This window comes from Nilaparvata lugens, chromosome 3, assembly GCF_014356525.2.
Source record: "Nilaparvata lugens isolate BPH chromosome 3, ASM1435652v1, whole genome shotgun sequence".
In the NCBI taxonomy this organism is placed as follows: Eukaryota; Metazoa; Arthropoda; class Insecta; order Hemiptera; family Delphacidae; genus Nilaparvata; species Nilaparvata lugens.
The window spans coordinates 23178566-23202341 of record NC_052506.1 but is presented as its reverse complement, the minus strand read 5'-3'; the positions used below and the strand labels follow the sequence as shown (position 1 = coordinate 23202341).

Below are 23776 nucleotides of genomic sequence, written 5' to 3'. Positions count from 1 at the left end.
AATACGTGAATCTGCCAAGACTTACGATACGACTTCAGAGACTGTTCTACAGCTTTACTTTCCAACAAGTTTTCATTCCCTAATCAACCATCTAAAAGCGACGCATAAAAAACAGAGCGCAGGCAATAATGTCATCGCAATTGAAACAATTACAAAATTTACTATCCTACTATTAACGACTGACATCAAACATACCTCTTTTGTTTATTACTGTCAATTTATAGATTAAATAGAATTAAAATTTCAAGCTCAAAAATCACCGATAACCAAGCAAGTTGTCATCAGTTTATTTCTTCGGATGATGGAACTCTCCAACTGGGCCATTAAGAGCCTATTCAACAGCTGGCCTTAATTTCAGGTCGTAAAAATCGTCCAATTATTATTGTTTTTTGATATATCCCCAATGATATGCATTGAATAAGAATAGTGCACGCGATTTCAAAACATACTATCCAATTCGTGTCTCACTCTACAATGAGTCATAATGAGTCAATTCAATGAGTAGAATTTCATTTGAACGCATAGTTCTGACAGTTAAAATCAACAAGAATTAAATTTTTACAACCCTTTGTTAAAGCTTGGAATGAATTGGAAAGAACAGAAATAAAAAAGAGAGTTTAGTAATCGAAGAATATTCCAAGAGCCAAGTAGCATATATTATATATCACAGATGAATAGGAATAAAATATTTTATTCAAGACTTCTCTCTTGGAGTTTACTCTTGGTCTTGGAATTAACTCAGGAATTTAAGGCGCTAGAAATATGTAGTGTTTTATTATCGCTTTAGATTGACTATAGAAACAGGAAGTATTGAAGAAAACAGTTCTATTCCATATTCAATGAAATTTTATTATTCTATTGAATAATGGAATCCTATTTAATCCAGTATAACTCCAGTTATCACTAGATAGATATAAAATTTTAATAGTTGACGACTGGCAAAATAATTATTAAAAGATCTAAGACTTACATAAAAAATTCTACTCACATTTTATTAGCTCCACAACTTCAAGGTGGGTTGAATGAGTCACAGTGACTCCATTCACCTGAAATTTTAAAATCAGAATGTATTACACAAATGCAAAAGATAGAAAACTGTATAGTGAGGGAAATAGAAGTAACTATTCTATCTTTTTTACTGAAGAAATATAGTATGAAGTCGCCCACATATTAAATACAAGAATTTATCAGGTAGCTTGACGTACTATCCAGTGAAAGAGCCGTTTTCTATAATTCAATTATTATTGATTCAATGATACAAAATTATTCATTTAAATATATTACTTGACTAGTGTATACATAATACTTGACTTACAAAATCCTAATGAACAGGCTCCACACCAAATAATGAACTAGATCGGATCTTCAGATTTGATTAACTAGATTGATGGAAATATTATCAATTAAAAAATATATGAAAATATTATGAATCGATCAGAAATAATTTAACTATAAAAGATAAAAATTTACCTTGATGATTTTATCACCACTGTGCAACCCTGCTCTCTCAGCGGCACCACCTAAAACAAAATAAAAATATTGATTTCATTCATAAAATTACTCAAAAATAGTCAAAAATTATCTTCGTTTTACCTGTATATGTCACAAAATGTGAAGAATAGATTTGAATATGTTGAATGAAAATACAAAACTTATAACGATTTATTTATTTATTCAAATATATGAGAGTATATTAGTCAGGTGTAAATTGAGTCTAGAGTTTAGTGGATTGATAAAAGAATAACAATCGGAAATAGTTTATTTGTTATTTTAGTTAGTGTAACCACTTGTCTTTCTAAGAATATTCAACACTAGTGAGCCCCCGTACTGGAGAACTCGTTCCAAATGCCGCTGACATTCTGTCAGCAGTTGTTCTATTGAAATCTCCGGTTGGAATGGATTAAAAATATTCCATATTATGACTCGAACTCAATAGCATACCTGCATACATTATATATAGTAATCTAGAGCATGTATCCTTTCTCACCTTATAAAGGGTAAAGGAGTAAGTGAGACTTATTGTATAAAGAACCAAATATGGTATGTGTTGAAAATTCTATGTTGATTGATGAAAGCGAACGTTATCGTCGAACATACAAATGAATTCATATTGACGCATTTGATTGATGATAGCATTCGAACATACAAACAAACGGACAACTACTCGAGCCTTGACTCGATACGTTCGTTCAACTGTATAACTAAACAGCTACAATGATTAATTGAAATAACAGTACGGTAGCCTACTATACAACTTACGAAAAAAATAAATTCACCATTTAGATTATTCAATCCTGTTCAGCAAAACTTGAGTATAAGATAATAAAATAATGCAACTCGAATCAATTCATGATGTTTGAATCGGGTACAATATTTACTACATCTACATTACAATCTCAAATTATACACGCACACGTAAACGAAACCAAAGCTAATACTCTACTATCTCTGTCGATGACTTCACTTATTTCCTCAAATTTATCAACTCACAATTCTGCAAGTCAAACATGATTTGTCATGAAACGATTTAGAAGTTTCGTAATTTATGCAGATTACAATAATATAAGATGCTGGCTTGTTACAGACCTATACTAAAATCATAGAATAGAAATACACCGTGTTCCACAAAGAGGTTTACATTTTATATCACGTGCTCATTCATTCACCGAACTTTTTTAAATTTTACAAAGTAGGTTCTAAAACTATTCTGGGAAAATTTCAACTCCTTAACTGATCGTAAAAAGACAAAATTGCGGCATATTGAAAAACGATACTTAAAAACATTAAAAGGGTGTTTTTGGCTTAATAGAATATTTTTATTTTTGTACGTTAGGGCTATATGTCTTTCAAATAAAAAACTAGAACATGGCCTAATGAAGTCAAAAATTATTCAAATTGAAGCCCATCCACAGCAACACACTGATAACAGCGCTTAGAAATGATTCGTAAGCCCTTACAAAGAAACTTTGCGGTATCCGGAGAAGTTCCTCTTCTATTGACAGTTTCAGTTCCTCATCATTATTATAATTATTGAAGCTATGGGTATAAACTTTTTCCTTAAATTAACCCCATAAAAAGAAGTCACAAACAGTTAAATCTGGTGATTGGGGTGGCCAATCTAACAAATCACTTCCACGACCAATCCAACGGCCATGAAGTTGTCATTTAGTAATTGCTTGACATGATCTGCGAAATTAGGTGGAGCACTATCTTGTTGAAAGATTGCTTGATCCATTTCTAGTACCATCAAATGAGGCAAGACTATTGCAACGTAGTAAACAATTCAGAATATTATATTCAGAAATTCTTTCATACTCATGAAAGTAGTTTTTATAGGAAGCTAATTAGTAAAATTTTCAATATGCCGTCATTTTGTTTCTACGATGGTTAGGGAGCTGAAATTTTCCCAGAATATTTTCAGAACCTTCTTTGTAAACTGTGTAAAATTTAAAAAAGATCGGTGCATGAATGGGCACGTCATATAAAATTGAACGTGTAAACCTTTTCTTGGGACACGGTGTACATTAAATCTCTATCTATATGCGCTAGTATCCAAAAGATATACAATATACAAAGCTAAAATACATGAATCTATCTGCTAATATCCAATAACTTGCAAATCATAGAGAAATCATAGAGCTGGAAGACGCTGCACACGGGGACAATAGTAGCTTCCACTAGCTGTCGCGGGAACGCAGAGTTCGAAATGCAATGTACTACATATACAAAGTTCCTGACATCCAATTCCGCGTTCCCACGACACATAGTGGAGGCTACTATTGTCCCTGTGTGCAGACAGCTAAACATTTTGATGAATTTACACAATATACATAATATTTGGACAATTTAAGACAAAATTAGGAAATTGACGGAGTTTAGGGCAATCGCCTGTTTTTTCTTTTCCGACTACTGTACAGTATTGTTAAATCTATCCAATAAAAAAATAAACCACAGAAGTGCAATATTTCTCAAGTTTTTAATTTATTGTGATACATTCTGTGATTTATTTAGAGTATTACGTCAACCTTCAAAATATTCAAATTATTATTCCTGGACCAAAAATCAAGTGATGTAGCAGTGTGTGATTACATAACCTTAACTTTTCGACAACATTCACATTCTATCAAAATTTTTTGGAGAGAAATAGTACAGGCTCAGCCTAGTTTTTCCTCCAATGTCATAATAAATTATTTATTCTATAATTATATATTATGATTATAGTGCTTTATACAATAAATGAAATGAAATATGAATACTGAATGTATCAATCAATCAATTTATTTTTCATATATGAGGAAAGCTGATACAGAGCTGACATTATAAAGTCAGATCTCAGAGATAGAGAAAAGAAGAGAGACGGATAGTAGATTATAAAATGAAAGAAACTGAACAAGAAACAAAGAGACAGATGAATGAGTAATATAGGAGAGGAAGAAAGAACAAAGAGAGAATGATAAAGAAAGAGAAAACACAAGAAACAACTAGCCACTAGGGCTCGTTGCGCTGTAACGATTGCGTGGGTATTTTCTGAGAACGCCCCGACAGTTATGATCAAATATATACTGGTAGAGGCAGCAGTAGTAAATGCACAGAACATTATGGCGACTGAGTGACTGCATGCATTTTATGAACCAACTAATCTTCCAATACATTCATTACTACATATATATACACACTCATGTAGATAGCATAATATATACACATATACAACACTGAATATCAGCATGGTTCAAGGTCCTCTCCATTGCATAGGCTCTATTACCTCCAGTGTTTGTAAAGCTATGCGCAGTCAAAAACAATTATTAGTTCAACTCAAGGGAGATTAGAGCGATACTAATAACAACAAACAATAATTTATAACACGAGGTATGAGATCTTCGTGTAATCAACTCCAATTATTCGGACGGTTCGGGAGATTGGGACTAGGCTTGTTATGAATTAATTTAGAATGCATAATTGGAATAAATCATGAAACTGTAGGTTTACTAATTGGGTACAAATTGGTGTACCATTGAAGATGGAATTGAAGTTTGACAGTTGATTTATTTCAGATCGAAAGAAATATGATATTGCATTTATTCAAATGCTAATGTAATGAATACATCATGATTATTAAACGAAAATTCAAATTAATTGCTAACAACTGGTTTCTCATGGCTGTTCTCAATATTTGCAGTAGCAGAAGTCTTATGGGTTTTGGGAAGCAATAAATTATTATGATTCATATCAAATGGATGATTATCAATGGATGAAGTCCTTTTTCGAAATATTTTCATAATCTAATTGAAAAATAGCATGGTACTAAAAGCAAACAAGCTCCATGTCTTCCAATTTGTTGCATATTCAAAGGTAAACTATTGAAGGGAGCCTTTGACAACTGAATTATTAATTCATGTTAACTATTGATGAAACAATTCTACAACATTTCTCATAAGTGTTCGATTAATTAAGCTGATAATTGTCTTTAACTCTCAACATAATTGAAATATTTATGTTTTCATGAAAAAACAAAATTGATGTCAATTGGCTACAATAGCTAACCAAATCAACCGATCATTGGATTTGAACAGAAAAACATCGCATAAAGAAACACGAATTTCATGATTAAATAAATAAAATCTAGAATAAATAATCATTAATTTGGATTTTCGTTTCCTACCATGTACTATATACTTTAGCATTTGAACAATGCAAAACAGTTTGCTCGGTGATGGAATTCTCAACTCACTTAAAATTTTTATTTCAACTTTTTAATCATGTAGTGATGTAGTTTAAGAGATTTTCATTCACACAATATAATTTATACAAATGTGTCTTATTTGTCTCTAAACTTTGAAACTTATTCAACCAAAATATGGATATTAGTCTATACAATAGTTAACATCAATAGCATATACACCTACCTCTAGCCAACTAGAATATGGTACTCTATCCATTATTAGAAAATTAAAAAAAAATTGGTAATGCCATAAATCTAGTAGACATAATCGCATAAAAAGAAACACGAATTTCATAATTAAAAAAATGAATCATTAATTTGGATTTTCGTTTCGTATCATATACATACTTTAGCATTTGAACAATTCAATCTCTCATTTATTTTAATATGAACAAATGCAATCAACCATTTACTTCCATCTGTAAATCAATCATCTCGAGACGATAATCTTTCATCTACTTCGTAAGTTTCAGTATTTCAAACAAAAAAGCACACCTACAATACTTCCGTCTTCCCACACAATTTCATCTAGCAACAAAGTACGGTAGAGCACTGGCATTTCAAAGTGAAAAATGACCGGCACGGCTGAGAAATATGCGATAAAGTTTAGAAATAAATCTAAAACGTACTCTACTTCCGGATAAGGTATCGTGCAACTATATTAAAGTTGAATTTGCTTCAAACTGTCAGCATTGTTTGAATGGAAAGCATGGAGTACTATTACAGGGAATACTGACAGTTTAGCAACACGACCTTGAACGGCGCGCACATTTTTGCGGCAACCCAATTATTTCTCGAAGTTTACATTACATTTACGGAGCATGCCGTTACTTTAGAGAAGAAAAACGTTTCAACAATAACTTTGTTTCATTACAAAACATGTGCTAGTCGTCAATCAAAATAACCTTCCCCCCTCATAGCTACTAAATAAATATAGACTACTGGACTACATCAACTACACTACAATTGCTAGTTTTATACGCCTTCTTTTAATTACAATACATCAATTTTACTGTTTTCTCACTTAGAAGAAACAACTACCTGCCTCTTCTACTATTGCTATAGTGAGGTCTACTTTATAATGGCAGTGGAGAAAGATAGGAAAACAGCGTTGCCGATTCTCTGCCTTGCCACTGCATTCTATAGACGGTAACTGATACCGGTATATCTGATATGATATTAACTACTGTAGATTCTTGTTTAAAATAATCAATTAATATCGGGGCACCGAGCTTCGCTCTTTATTTTTATTTATTGATAAAATGATCGTGTTTATATTTCACAGCTGGCTATACGTCATCTTATGAATTTCGGGGATGCGATATTTTGATTTTTCACATACTCACTTTTTCACTATCCACAGCTGTTTCAGCCAAGGATGAATTATTATCCTTTTAATGTCGTTCAGTGAGTTTTCTCAAGGATGAGACCTACTGCAATCGAATCTTTATTATCATAAACCTACTATGTTCCAAATTTCGTGAAAATCGTTAGAGTCGTTTTCGAGATCCGTTAAACATAAATAACCAGATATAAAAATAGTCAGATATAAAAATAACCAGATATAAAAATAGCCAGATATAAAAATAACCAGATATAAAAATAAACAGATATATAAAAACAGAAATTGCTCGCTTAATAAAATAGGATATTTTATTCGTCGAGAAAATATATTTTTCAAATGATTATAATTGAGATAGGATATTTTGTGAATTAAATATATTTCTTCATTGTTAAAAACGATCTGGCAACGTTGCGGAGCTATTGAAGGATAGCGCTATCTGCTTGTCGAGTGATAGACAAGGATAGCAACACCATTGTTAATCAAAAAGTGCCATTATAACGTAGAGCTTACAGTTTATAATGAGGTGATTCATAGAGACGATTGGAAAAATCTAATGATAGGTAGAAAACTGATTCAAACCATGAGAATTTATAATGAAAGCTTTCAACGAGTTTATAGAGGGAAATGTTATGGAAAAAATTTTGTCCCCGCAGCTCTGTTTGAGATAGTAAGAGGGTTAACATAACCCCCTGTGCTAAAGGGATGAGGGTGATTAAAAGGTAGCCTAGTTTTGAGTTTTTAGCCATTTTTTGGGGGGTATTCGCTTATACGAAAAGTATGTAACTCGAAAACTATGCATTTTCTATTCTGAATTATTCCTATTTGCATTTGAACAATGATTCTTCAACAACTCTAAAAACAGAGTTTGATGATTCTTTCAATTTACGTTAATTTCTTATGAATCTAATCTTTTCTAATGAATCGACAACACTATAGAACAACACAGTATTATATAATTCTTACACTTACTCTTACAACAATTTTGTATTTTTTCTTTTATTCCTCCCCCATTTTTCCTTCTTTAGTCCTCTTTGCTCCTTACCTTTTTACCCCCAACCTGCCTATTACATGTAAAACCATAGTTGACAAGGTAATTTTCCTCTTTTGAATCTCTTCAACACCCCACCATGAGATGCCTATTGTTTTTTGTATTTTACATTACGTGTCATTGATTGTATATTTTAGTGTGTTCGAAACTAAGAATAAAAATAAATATTGAAATCAAGTTAATTTCTCTCAAATCAATTCTTTAACCCCTTAGAAAAAGCGTTTGATGGTATAATGAGGTCCACATTTTAATGGCAGTATTTGATAAACATTCGTGACAAAGCAAATAGCACTATCCTTTTCTAGCTCCGCAACGTTGCCCGATCATTTTTTAACAATGTAGAAAGATTTATAATCAATAAACAAAATATTCAATCTGAATTATTATATCGTTGAAAAATATTATTTCTTGACGAATAAAATAATAATTTATTATTTTTAACAAGAATGAATAATAATTATTAGTGATATTACATAAGATATACCGGTATCAACTATCTTCTATAGAAGGCAGTGGTATGCAGAAAATCTACAACGCAGTTCTTCTATCTTTCTCCGTAACTAACGTGGACCTCACTATAGTTAGAATTTCTCTCACAACAATCATACATTGTTCCACAACTAATTTCACAATTTACTGTAAATAATTCTTATTTACAAGAATGACTCCTCAATTATAGCTCTCAAAACAGTATTTCATAGTAGTCTCATTTTATTTTACAAAATATATCATAATTACTTTTTTCTACAACTGCGCGTAAAGAAAGAATTTACATACTCAATTCTCCTCGTAAAACAGCTTATTTCTGAGGAGAATCTACTTTTTCGCTCGCTAACCATCTGCGCATGCGCAGTAGATTTTCTTTACGCTCTCATAACATTTGCGCATGCGCAAAATAGTTTCTTTACGCTCGGTAATCTGCTGATGATAAGCAGCTCGCCAAAGACAAACCACTCTCGGTCAGATCTTAACCTAAAAAGTCGGTAATTGTACCGATTCTACAGCCATGATGGATATCAGTGTAGACGAATTATTATAAACTCCGCCAGATGTAAGTGATTTAACAGGTTAGTGCAATTGTAGAAAAAATGTTGTAAGTAATTCGCGCGTAATGCTTCTTCATCGCTCTTGCGCATTACGCTCTTAATACATCAATAGCTATTACACCGATGGTTCAACAGCTTCTACAATAGTGTTTGATGTGTGTTCCAATGTCATTCACAAAAATTATTCTTCTACACCTTTGACATGAAACAGAGTTTGAATGATTGAACAGCTGATGTGTCGACAACTGACCTTCCTTGACGGACTGGACGTAGACAGGGTTGTCACCGGACACCTTCATGCCATAGCCCTTCTCGTCCTTGTGCACAACGATCTTGGTATGGGGCAGGGAGGCGGTGCCACCCCCACTGCCCCCGCCCCCCGAGTCCAGGGTGCCGCCCCCACTGCCCCCGGACGAGGGCCGTGAGCGGCGGAACGACGGCCCGTTCGACAGTGACATGCTTCTCCTGCAATTAAACAAAATTAACTTATTTAAGAAGTTTAAATATTGGGGTACATAGATTGAGAAAAAGGTTATGAATTGAAAATAGGCACCAATTTTAGAGGAAATTCAATTAGATTCAAATTTAATTTATAGTTTGCATTGCTTGCAAAAGAAGCGGGAAAGAGGGGAACAATTAAGACAGTATCATTTGAATGAATTATATAAAATAAGACATTAGACTGTTTATCATTATCATCATTTTTGCGTGTGAAATCCATTTCATGAAGATTTCAGAGTTTATCAAGAATCAGTCCAAGTGGACAACTTCAGTACACTGAGTTTTCAGTTAGTCAAGTTCCTGGTACTTTCAAGAAGTCCAGAGGATCAAAAAAGTCTAAATAATATTGCCATTTATGAGCAATTCCCACGAGCCAAGTCATGCAAAGCTTTTATTCAGGCGTTTTTGGAGTCGGCAGGGCAGGGAGCTTTCCGATCGGCTGATTCCCCGAACGCCAGGCCAATCAGCTGATAATCCTACCTTGCCGACTCTAAAAACGCCTGCAAAAACGCTTTGTATGGCTTGGCCCTAACCAGTGTGCAACGGTGTAGCTGACTGTGTATCAGCCTGCAAAGAAAACTTGATGCCGTGAGACTTAAACAACTGAACGGTTTAACCTATCATTTGTTTCACTATCTCAAGAAATGGTCAAAATAGAAACTTGATGAACTGAACCCTCCCATGTCAAGTGTGGGACTTAATGTGGAGTGGATAAACAAATTATTATGTAAACATTGGAGGCAAAGGACAGGGTATTCAGAAAAAGTATTGTGTAATAAAGTGGCAAACAACATCATTATATAGGTGTTACAGTAAATAAAAATGGTAGAGACAATGTACATATTTTTGAGAAAAATAGGAAGGCGAGCGAATACTATCAAAGCACTGCATCCTGTGGTATGAAATACTGACAAAGGAGAAATAAATTATATCAAGCTTTGATAGAACCAATACAGTATTGATATATGGATGTGAAGTATGGGTCTGGATCGCAGACATGCTTCCAAATTGCTTGCTGCGTTAGTGATGTATTGAATAAGATGCTCAAGCTTTACTTCATAAGATAAAGTAAGAAATGAAGTAATGTACTTATAATATGATAGAATAATGTACTTATTGTATGAATCAATAAAGAATAAAGAATAAAATGGGTGTGATTTCTCCAAAAATCGCCAACCGCGGCCACATCTTTGGCCCTGTATAATAAGCCTCATAGAGGAATGATTTATTATTAGTTATATATATTTTTTTGTCGTTGGACAAATGATTATGTGATAGAGACCACCCAAATGACATAATAATATTATGAAATGTTGTAATGAGCGGTACACATTAGATAATAGTATATAGAAACAAATTAATTTGGTTGGATGTTTAAAATAATTTCATTAATCTTGCTATCGATATATACATGCATTTGGAAGAAAAAATCTTCTCTCTAATCCCAAAATATCGAGTACGAATAGTCTATATGTAACCAAAAACATGTCACTTGTTTATAGCTACCTCTACAACCTCTACTTCCTCCAAATTTTTGCTTTCATCTTAATATAAATACGCTTTAACAGAAATCGTCGAAGGTAGCAGAAATTGTTAGAACAAAGCTCCATAAGAAAAATTCAAGAGCAAACCTTGATCACACCAAACGTCACAAGTTTCTAAAAATAATTATCTACTGATCCAAATTAGATATACAGTAGCCTACAGGAGCTTACATACAACACATTCGTATGTATTTATTTCCACTGGTTAGGTTTTTGTCAGTTGTGTTATTGTGGGGGGATGGGCTTCACGCCAAATATTAGAGCAACCGTTTTACGCTTCATGTGTGAAGTGTTCACGGACAATATAGAGAAAAATAATCTAATTCAGACAATGACCACTCTTTTCAGATGTACAGCTACAGTGGGGTCTACGTTATAATGACAGTGTTTGATTAATATTAATGTTGCAATCCTTGTCTTCCATTCGAAAAAGCAGATAGTAGAATCCTTTTCTACCTCCAACATTAGCCTAACAATGTTGGAATGTAAGTAGACTAGGCTAAATATTCAATCTCATTAATAAAATTTTATTATTTAATCATTGATAAATATATTTGATATATTTTCTCGATGAGTAAATTATTATTTATAATTTTAAACATTAATTTCATGAATGAACTGTTAGGGCCTGTTTCCGAGCTCGGGATTTAGCTAAGTTCTAGACTTTAAACAGCTGGAGTCAGAAAATTGGTTGTCCGAAACGGGGCGTAGTCTTAGTCATAGTCAAAGAAACGTTTAAATTGAATTTCGATAAACTAGAAAATTTAACTAAAAATAAAATAATGAGAAAATAGTGTTAAGTCCCAGCTATTTTGAACTATTTATGAATGTTTCATTACGTCAAGGATAACAATGTTGGAATGTAAGTAGACTAGGCTAAATATTCAATCTCATTAATAAAATTTTATTATTTAATCATTGATAAATATATTTGATATATTTTCTCGATGAGTAAATTATTATTTATAATTTTAAACATTAATTTCATGAATGAACTGTTAGGGCCTGTTTCCGAGCTCGGGATTTAGCTAAGTTCTAGACTTTAAACAGCTGGAGTCAGAAAATTGGTTGTCCGAAACGGGGCGTAGTCTTAGTCATAGTCAAAGAAACGTTTAAATTGAATTTCGATAAACTAGAAAATTGAACTAAAAATAAAATAATGAGAAAATAGTGTTAAGTCCCAGCTATTTTGAACTATTTAGGAATGTTTCATTACGTCAAGGAAAAACGTTTCCAATTATAGAAATAAGAAAATCAAGATTTATTTTGCAGCAGCTATTTACTGCGACTACCCCCAGTTTTGAAAAGCCAATATTCTGACTCCAGCTGTTCAAAGTCTACAACTTACCTAAATCCCGAGCTCGGAAACCGACCCTTAATAACCCTGATATACCGGTATCAGCTATCCTCTATAAAAGGGAGTGACAAGGCAGAGAATCGGTAACGCTGTTCTCCTATCTTTTTCTACTGCTATTATAACGTGGACCTCACTATAGTGCTACAATGGAGTATCAAGAATGATTTTTGTATTCTTATCATGATTTTAGGGGTTGGTTAATATTCACGTGTAGGTATCAACCAGTAGGCTAATCAGGTTGAATCCGGATAACTTGGAAATAGTCGTTGAGTTTGACGTTGATAGGGCAGCCATGAGTCTTTAAGAATCATGAAAAAGAGTCATGAACCTTCAAGAGCGATTATATTGTTTTAGCGGTTGGATTCCAAAATTGGAACCTATTAGGTTGGTGCCACCACGGAGGAGAGAACACCGATTCTTTTTTTCTGTGGTGCCACCTTCGACCGATAGAAACTTCGTCAAGTACCTGAATTGAGACGGTCCAATAGTAGATTAATGCCCAATAGCCACAATGAAGCAAAACTGGACCACAAAGTCTAACCAATAATAGAAGAAAGGAGAAGCTGTTTTTGGACCAATGTGAGCGAAAAAAATATGCAGGAAATGCATATTACCTTCTTCATATTCATCATTCAAGTTTAGCTATTTAAACCAATATTCAAATAGTGGTTCACAACAATTGACTAGTTAGCATAATATATCTGACTGCTCAGATTAGATAAGTGACATGCTCTCGGACCTGCCCTTTGAATGATGACTACTGCTCTACAAAGGGTCAAACCATAGTGGTGGAGTACATCAGAGAAGGTAGCTGAGAGTGTTTAAATAATGCATGTACCTATATAAATGACTCCGCTTCCGTCTACCTTCTACCCTAGCTTCACAGTTCCAATATGTTCTGACTTTTGAAAAAAATATTTTCAAAACTCTCGAAACCTCCTGTGATGCGCTCTGCTTTCTCAAATAAAAAAATCATTATAGGTCTCCGCTCCACTATGTTTTGACCCAAATAAGAATCAAAACTACTTCCCAATGGTCCGGAACTCACCTGAAGAAGCAGGCCCATTAATTATCATCCCACCGTTTTCCCACGTACTAACCTAGAGCTCATGTGAGCAGCAAAACCATCACTCAAATACATGATAGTTACCATTTGTTCATTGAAATTCAAGAATTATAAGAATGGAATGAAAACCCAAACCAAAAATTCTGATCCTGAATTTAGTCCAATCAATTGTTTAAAGTAAGTTACTTAATAGAATTTTGTATCACTATACTGTAGTCTAATTGCAGCTATATTGTCACATTCATGGTAATCAATTTCCACCTATCAACAGACTATGACTAGTTATAATACTTGAAAATACCCTATAATACTCTAAATCTACATATCCTACCTATTAAACGAGCAACTTATGTTTATAAGTTTAGATGTTTGGATGTTTAAATGTTTATATGTTTGTATTTCACCGGATCTCGGAAACGGCTCTAACGATTCTCACGAAATTCAGAACATAGTAGGTATATAATAATATAAAGATTCGATTGCACTAGGTCTCATCCCTGGGAAAACTCGCAGAAGGACATTAAAAGGTTAATTATTATTCATCCTTGGAAAAACAGCTGATAATAATTATTTCGTCGTCTGTTGGTGATGGAGATTAGTGAGCGAGTTCATGTGTGTGGGACTGTGTCAAAGTTGTTATGACTCAGCTGTTGAACTTTTGTAATCATTCAATCAGGTACTTAGTGCCGGTTGCAAAAAAGCCGGGTTATTTTCAATCCTGATTAATTCCAGTAGGTCCATCTTTTTGAAATGGTCTTCTCTGATTTGGTTTACGTGAAGTTAATCAGGATTAAAATTTAACCGGCTTTTGTGCAACTTGGCCTTTGTGAGGGAAATTTTTGCATTCCTCTGGGAATTAATCTCAATTTACTGTGATTAGATAGAACATTTCTGTATGAATGTTATAAATGTTATTATAATTTCTTCTTTCGTAATAAATGTTTTATGCTTTTGTACTCCAGAGCGAAGCTCGGTCCCCGATATTTACATATAATACCTGATAAAACTCCTAACTAAACCCTTAGAGAGGACAAAAAAAATTATCAGAGGGTATACAAAATATATTGACGGGTCAGCTGCAACGAGTATAAGAGTTGTCATGTAGCAGAGACATCAGTAAAAGACAAGGGTTGATTGCTATGTAACATCACTGACATCACCCACGAAACAACAGATAATTGGAAGCAGAAGGGTAGTAGCCTAAATAAGCTCAAGTCCTCAAGTAATTTGATAAAGAGGGTTGTCTAGAACACAGCAAGCATTGAAGGCTGGTTGGATCTAACAAACAGTTTAACAGGAGCCTAATAGTCTCCAAGCTCTCGTGTATCGTGGACTTGAAGTTTATTCTTTATCCAGCCAGTCTTACCAAAATTTACACAGAGCATATTAGGCAATCGTTAACCCCTCACCTAAGGAGGATTAATTGAAAATGTAGTATTTAATAAAATACATAACGTACTGCATTGGTTTACTAAGAAAGATTTCTACGAATTTTAAATTAATTTTGTTTGATGATCAAAGCCCAGGAGCACTGACAACTACTATAAAATTCAATTGTCTACATGTATAATGCGTAATGAGGATTGCACCGATTGAAAAGCTATTCTGAGAGACTTATTGCTACACCACATTACTCATTTGTGGAGGTAGAAGAGATCCCTTTTGGATACAGTGAAGTGATACATCAACAATAAGCCAAATGTCTATAATGCCAGTATTTGACAACTAAATCAAGTAGTGAATTTTGTCAAGCTACAAGGCTTGTGGAAAATATAGAATTTACTTGAATATGATAACTGACACGAATACAGAACCAATTTCTTAAGTCATTTCTTGAGTTAGGACTAATCTTGTCCAGAGTTCAAACGCCCGCCTCTCTGTAAATCCACAGTCAAATTTCTACAAATCCTTTCAGACGAATTTCAAGATCTCAACAACAAAGTATCAAGAATATTTACGAATTTGTCAATTCAATTATTTTAAATTAATTGATTTGACCACCTGATAGTTAAATATAATACCTGATAAAACTCCTAACTAAACCCTTAGAGAGGACAAAAAAAATTATCAGAGGGTATACAAAATATATTGACGGGTCAGCTGCAACGAGTATAAGAGTTGTCATGTAGCAGAGACATCAGTAAAAGACAAGGGTTGATTGCTATGTAACATCACTGACATCACCCACGAAACAACAGATAATTGGAAGCAGAAGGGTAGTAGCCTAAATAAGCTCAAGTCCTCAAGTAATTTGATAAAGAGGGTTGTCTAGAACACAGCAAGCATTGAAGGCTGGTTGGATCTAACAAACAGTTTAACAGGAGCCTAATAGTCTCCAAGCTCTCGTGTATCGTGGACTTGAAGTTTATTCTTTATCCAGCCAGTCTTACCAAAATTTACACAGAGCATATTAGGCAATCGTTAACCCCTCACCTAAGGAGGATTAATTGAAAATGTAGTATTTAATAAAATACATAACGTACTGCATTGGTTTACTAAGAAAGATTTCTACGAATTTTAAATTAATTTTGTTTGATGATCAAAGCCCAGGAGCACTGACAACTACTATAAAATTCAATTGTCTACATGTATAATGCGTAATGAGGATTGCACCGATTGAAAAGCTATTCTGAGAGACTTAGCCTATTGCTACACCACATTACTCATTTGTGGAGGTAGAAGAGATCCCTTTTGGATACAGTGAAGTGATACATCAACAATAAGCCAAATGTCTATAATGCCAGTATTTGACAACTAAATCAAGTAGTGAATTTTGTCAAGCTACAAGGCTTGTGGAAAATATAGAATTTACTTGAATATGATAACTGACACGAATACAGAACCAATTTCTTAAGTCATTTCTTGAGTTAGGACTAATCTTGTCCAGAGTTCAAACGCCCGCCTCTCTGTAAATCCACAGTCAAATTTCTACAAATCCTTTCAGACGAATTTCAAGATCTCAACAACAAAGTATCAAGAATATTTACGAATTTGTCAATTCAATTATTTTAAATTAATTGATTTGACCACCTGATAGTTAAATATTGCCAAATATTTCTTAGTGAGCACCTAGAACCTAGAAGGAAGTTAAATTTCAAGTTGTATCTTAATTCATGCAGTAGGTAGTTATTCAGAAATCGTGATAAATTTGAAATAGACTTTGTTTCAAGATCAAATCATCCCCAAGAACAACTGCCATCAACTTCAAGCCCATGACTGTAATTTAGAATGGATTTCGGTTCAAGCTTCAACCCATGCAGAAGGAAACTTATGGAATTTACGTTATTTCGATAATAGCTTCAGATCAATTTCTTAAAACAAAATATAATTGGAAACAGGTTTTGTTCATAAGTCAAAATATATGAAAAATTTGCTGATTGGAATGAAAGTCTCCGAAGCTTTGTTCAAAGTTCACTGTCTATGCAAATTTCGTGCTTGCCATCAGATTCTTTAAATCCTGAAAGATTTTCGTTCAGAGTTCACTGTGCAGAGACAGTGCAGAGCAAGAACAGTATGAGAGTTGTAGTAGCATGGTGCGGACCAAGGAAGGCCTTGCACCTTGGAAAAAACAAAAGCATTCGTCACGGGCTCATTTGGCCTTCGACGTTTGTTTACGCCTCCATCCCTCTCTGTCAAACCGCTGGTCCAAGTGTAGTCACCATCGCTCTCTTCTACTCCAGTCAATTGCCCCGACTAAAATCGGACAGATGGCTTTTTGCTGCCTCTCGACTAACGACAATTTTGATTCAGGAAGTTCTTTTCGACGAAAAGTAGCTTAGAAAGGATATGGTTCGAGTTTCAAATAAATTCATCAATTTTTTATTGGAGTGATGCCAGATACAAATAATTTAACGATATCTTTACTCAATGGTGATGCCCATATAAATATAATATGTAAGTTTGCTATCAGAATTCGCGTTATAAGTCATTGTTGCCACTTTTCCTTTTCCACTGCCTGCTATAGTAAATAGGTGTGATTCAAGTTACCGTTTACAGGTGAATCTGATCTAATATTAATTGACCGAGCGAAGTGAGGTCTAAGATTCAAGTCGACGGTTTTGCATTTCTCCTTATGTTTATATTCATGTTCCGCATTTACGGCGAATAGATTTTCATGAAATTTGACAGGCATGTTCCTTTTTGAATTTCTCGTCGATGTATATATAAGGTTTTTTGAAATTTTGCAATTTAAGGATAATACAAAAGGAAAAGGAGTCTCCTTCGACGCCAATATTAAAAATCTTAAAAATCAGACTATAGAAATTCATTACTTCGTACCGCCAAATAGTTTAATGCATCTCATGACAAACCTTAGCTGGATGCACACCTGAGGAGGCGCGATGCGGCATTTTATTTATATAGATAATTTTCCAACTGGAAAATAAATAATTTACTGAAAATCAATTAATTCTGAACACAATTATTCGAAAAAAGCAATGTCTTTAGAGCATGTACCCAAGTCTTTAACCTGAGGCCGCACTGCTGGATGGTTACACACAGAACAGTGATTTTGTTTTAGTCGGGGCGTTTAGAATAAAATACAAGTGTGGTTATGGAGCAGCACACACTCTTGTCTACTATCTACCGACGGCTGTTGTATGACGCAATGATTATAACAGCTGATTTTTATTTCTGTGTGTGGCCAGCTCACAAATCTTTTCCCATGAGGATTACATGTAAACTTTGAAGAACCGTAGGAAAGAGTCCTGAAGTCGGATTATTGACCGAGCGAAGTAAGGTCTAAGATTCAAGTCGACGGTTTGGCATTTCTCACGCCAATATTAGATTATAAATCAGACTATAGAATTATTCATCATAAATCAGCTGTTATATTGACCTGTTTTCATGTTTTCTCAAAAATTAATAAATAATTTATCAATTTCAAATGTCTAGAAAAAATCCTAAATAAACATAAAGCTTTCTGTTCTATCGTACCGTGGCATGTCGTCCCGGAATGTGAGCGTGAGCGCTGTTATCAGTTCTGGTTGCAACTGTCTACAGCGTTGATGGAAAGGTAAATTTTCAATATGTTCGATGTTTTTGAACGGGTAGTATTATAGTCAACTGTCTACTAACGTTGATGGAAAGATACATTTTCAAGATGTTCAATGTTTTTGAGGGTAGTATTATAGTCCACTAACAGCTGATTTATGATGAATAATTCTATTCCGATTTTTACTCTAATATTGGCGTATAAAGAATGCCCCTTTTTCCTTTTATATTATCATTGAAATGCAAAATTTCCATAAACCTTGCGCAATTTAAAAAGGACATAGGCCTACCTGTCAAATTCCATGAAAATCTATTACCGCGGTTCGCCGTAAATGCGCAGCATATAAACATTAAGAGAAATGCCAAACCGTCGACTTGAATCTTAGACCTCAATTCGCTCGGTCAAAAATACCACCCGTTCAAAAACATCGAACATCTTGAAAATGTATCTTTCCATCAACGTTAGTAGACAGTTGACTATAATACTACCCGTTCAAAAACATCGAACATCAGCCAGACCTGATAATAGCGCTCACACTCACATTCCGGGACGAAAGTCACGGTACGATAGGACAGAAAGCTCTATGTTTATTTAGGATTTTTTCTAGACATTTTAAATTGATAAATTATTTATTAATTTTTGAGAAAACATTACAACAGGTCAATGTAACTTACTGAGCACGAGGTCTACTGTTCACAGAACTACTAAAAAAAAGGCCATAAACGTGGTCCTGAACATAACGAACACAACTAAAAAAATCTGGTGTGGCGCACTCACACAACTTTCCTTGCCGTTATGAAAATTGATCACCTGACGCTAGTGTTCACGCGCATCTCAAATCTACTATTCAAAGATCTGAGCCAGCTGGTGACAGGATAATAACGCTGGAGACACTCGAGGTCTGCTATCTCTTCATAGTGAATGATTTAATAAAATCAACAGTTGCCAATAGTCTGCAATTAAATAATAACATTTTCTCGAATTTCGAGCTTATTTTCAATTTGAGGTGAGAATGTTACTGAAAATTAATTGTAGCTAGAGATTTTCATGCTCAATCTTTTCAACTTGAAAGTTTTTGTTTAAATTGTATCTGAAGCCTGATAATTGGAATCTGAAATCAAACTTTGCATAGATGGGGCGGAGCTCCTGAAATTTTTACAGATATGGTATTTGTGGCAGTTGATAGAGCTTATCAATGACTATTAAATGTATAAATTTGATCAAAATCGTTAGAGCTGTTTTCGAGAAAATCGCGAAAACCCCTTTTTCTGACATCATTTTCGCCATTTTAGTCGCCATCTTGAGTTGTATTTGATCGAAATTGTTCGTGTCAGATCCTTATATTATAAGGACCTTAAGTTCCAAATTTCAAGTCATTCCGTTAATTGGGAGATAAGATATCGTGTTTACACACATACAGTCATACAGACCAATACCCAAAACCCACTTTTTTGGACTCAGGGGACCTTGAAACGTATAGAAATTTTAGAAATTGGGGTCCCTACCTTAATTTTTTTCGGAAAGCAATACTTTCCTTACCTATGATAATAGGGCAAGGAAAGTAGAAATAATCAAATTCGGTGCAAACATAAAAAAATTATTGAGTGTCAAAATTCAAGGCTCGAATTTTATTTATATAAAAAATAAATCAGCTGTCGAGTTGATTATTAATTGCATGCAATCCTCCCTGTTTGAGGAGTTCCTTGTATTAAATGTTAAGCAATTATTTAGCTTTACAGCAATATTCCCCCAGAACTAACACCAAGTGAGCGTTGCCCTGTCGCTGTTTACAGGCGGAGGGTTGGTGTGGCTCCTTAGCATCGGGACTGAAGCGGCGGACGCTCTACTTCTTTCGCCCTATTTTTGAAAAATTATATCTTCCATTTTTTGTTCTCTTTCTTCCAAATTTTCCATTTTCTTTAAAGTTTTTTCTCGTTTGCTTTAAAGCTGAATAAACCCCTGATTGCTGTCGGATAGTTCTCAATAAAATGTTTTGTTTTTTTTAATCAAAATTAACCCAAAGTTTCACTTGAAGTATATAGGCTATATATTTTATTTGTTAAATTATAATTTACGTATTATATCTTTCCAATTACCTACCGTATATAATTAATTTATTTTCTCCATATTGTTAGATGTGATACATAATTATTATAAAATGAATATTGTTTGCTTTATGCGACTCCTCCCCGCACACGGACCTGTCATCCAAGCGGGCAGCCTATTCATATGTATTTATTTTATGTAATTTCATTGTATTTTAAATGAATAAATAAATTTGATTTGATTTGAATTAGTCTCAATGTAACTTCGTAAAAATCAGCTGTCGTGTGGACTATTAATTGTATGCAATTTTTATGCACCTTTTATTAATTTATTGCATGCATTAGTAACTAAGATAACATAGTAAATTTTCTCTAGACCTTTTTCTGCTTTCAACTTGGGCTGACCTGTTGCCAGTATGTCTTGAAGGAGATTAGCTATTGATGTTAGCATTTTTGATACACCAACCCAAATAGCCATTGGTCGTTTCCATTGAGATAAAATATTTTGGTTAGATAGTTCTTCATATTCGTATTTTCTACAAAGTCTATTAAAAAGTTGCGGAAAAGGATAGAGCTACCGTACCGTATCTACTTTGGCTAATGACAGACAAATATAGGAAACCAATTTTAATCAGATATATTATGCTAATTTTATAACCTGAATATCATTAAAAACTTGTATATGGGAGATGGATAAATTAGATTGAGAGAAGAAAAAAGCTATCCTAGCCTAGCCTACTTTTTCAGGTGGGTTCCGAAACATCAGAAGTTCATCAATGATATTAAACCATTCTTAGTGAACAGGCTAGATTATAAGCAATGTTGGAATAATGGTATCAATTTAGTTTTATAAAGAATAGAAAATATTAATCATAATAGAATAAGAAAGTAAATTATTAGCCTAATTGAACAATTTTCCAAGATTATTTTATGATTGTGTCAGTTCATAATTTGGTAAGAATTCTGAGGGACATACTACAATGGGGAAGAATGATGAAGTTGTCTTGAGTAAAGTAGCCTACAGAACACCAGTAGGCTATCAATTTCAAGTTTTGAAAAAAAATAAATCAAAGGTAGGTTAATATAAAGGCCAAAGCACACAGCGACACATAATATACATTTATAAAGACATTCGGAGAAAAAACCAAAAACCAAACGTCTGCAGCCATGAGTAAATATAATATGCAGAGATAGGCGGACGTCTGTCTAGCTTAGCAACATTCAAACACCTGGGGAGGGATTTTTCCTCTGTAAGTTATCAGTTGCTGTGTGTGATTAACTTGTGAATAAGTCGATAAGTATGATAACTGAATAAGAATTTGGTGCTCAAGTATGTCAATAAAACCAAAATTTGTTTTGAACTTTGCTCAAGAAAGGAAAGGTTAGGTTAACTACAGTAACAAAATAATAGCATAACCTAAAAGTTTTCCTTGTAGTTTGTGCAAATAAAACAACGTAATGAATGAACAAAAATATGATAGAAACAATACAGATAAGTATTAAGCTTTCTTTATGAATTGAATCCTATAGTCTTTTTTTTAACAAATGCTGGGTTTAGGCTTTCTCAGCTAAATTGCAATTGACAGTTCAAAACAGGAGCAGTATTGAATAAAAAATCTGTTATCATTTTGTACAGTACTAAATCTGGAAGTTAATCAAGTATTCAAAAAGTGATGATCAACTAATGATTGTTTTAAACAGCAGAACTGAAAAAACTCTATGCAATTTCAACATCATGAAATATTGGCCATTCCCAGATTAGCCTCCTATGAGATCTCAACTTTTTGAAGAGAGTTGATGTAAGTTCCTACAGCTGACTGACTTGTAATTTAGTAACTTACAAAATTGGGAATCGTTGAAATACGGCAAAGTTGAGAGATGGAATAAATAAACATTGTTTAAAACAATGATAAGCTGAGTAGCCAACGTAAATTCCTACTACTGGGCAGGGTACTTTGATGGAAAATCATCTGGGTATTCAGGCAGTTTTTTCGAACTAGTCATGAGTTTCAAATAGGTGTGGTACTGTACTTACTTTTCAGGTATTCCTGTAGTAGAGTTATCCATGTTTATTTATGGGATGGGGCTATAAAATCACTAGCATTATCACTTCCTACTAACAGCACAAATCACTGAATTTGGTTAAAATTTAACCCACTTCTATTCACATCAAATAATAGACATTAACACAAAATAGTTGAAAACTTTATAAGTTACACGAAAACACGAATTGAAAACGCACATCACTCAAGCACAAAATCCGCACTCTTTTACACTGAATTCTACGAAACTCGCGCAACACGAAATTCCCATAATAGATCTCTTCAACTAGCCTAGAACTTTCAACTTTACCAAAACAACCAACAAGTGGTAGCCATCTTGAACCCACTCACTCATTAGCATACCAATACTAATATCAAGTTATTCTGACATTCAAAACCACAATTGTTTCAATCGGAAAAAAACGTAAAAATTCTCAAATCAATTTAGTTTTATGAAAATCTTTGTTGAAAGCGCAACAATGTATTCATTCAATGTATTTATTCAACAAAGGTAATGGGATTTGAACTCGCAAGCGCTCTCTACCATCATATTGTTCAACTAGACCACCTCCGAAATAGCGCGGTAGATCCAAATATGAGGTCAATTTGAACTCGCAAACATTTTTCCTTGATAACGAAATAGTTATTTGTGCAACTAGTGCGCAAAGTGACAGTTTGCTGCACCGAAAGAAACGTTTACTTGATTTACTTGGTTTTAAACGTTTACTTGGTTTCTTGAGTGCAGCAAACGAACTTTGCGCACGTATTTCACATTAAATTTTTCCTACAGTTACCATTGAATATGAAAAGTGGGTAATTATGGGTGAAATTCCCTGAAATCCATCAAATGTTTTTCTGTGTAATTTTATTATTAATAAAAGCCTTAATTTATTTAAAATTGAATTATAATGATTAGTAATTCAATTGAAAATTTATGTGACTGCTTGAAGGGGGTCTATCTTATGTAAGCATTGAAATGACTATAATGAAGGCACATATTAATGGCAAGGCAACGCTGTTCTCCACTGCCATTATAACGCGGGCCTCACTATGAGTATTACCAACTTAAT

General features: G+C 33.8%; 1 protein-coding gene across 4 annotated transcripts in view; it reads right to left on the bottom strand.

The window, feature by feature from the left end:
- LOC120350362 (rho guanine nucleotide exchange factor 12-like) overlaps positions 1 to 23147 on the bottom strand; it is an 84847-nt gene extending 61700 nt beyond the window's left edge. Inside the window, exons 1-4 of one of the 4 annotated variants that reach the window (XM_039423332.1) lie at positions 22700 to 23147; positions 9409 to 9623; positions 1471 to 1520; positions 989 to 1046 (exon numbers count right to left, since the gene is read on the bottom strand). In XM_039423332.1, coding sequence (XP_039279266.1) covers positions 989 to 1046; positions 1471 to 1520; positions 9409 to 9623; positions 22700 to 22731 — 355 coding nt within the window. In that variant the 5' untranslated portion in view covers positions 22732 to 23147. The remainder of the gene's footprint in view (positions 1 to 988; positions 1047 to 1470; positions 1521 to 9408; positions 9624 to 22699) is intronic. The other 3 variants (XM_039423334.1, XM_039423333.1, XM_039423335.1) reach the window with 3 other exon arrangements.
- Between the last annotated feature and the right edge of the window lie 629 nt (positions 23148 to 23776).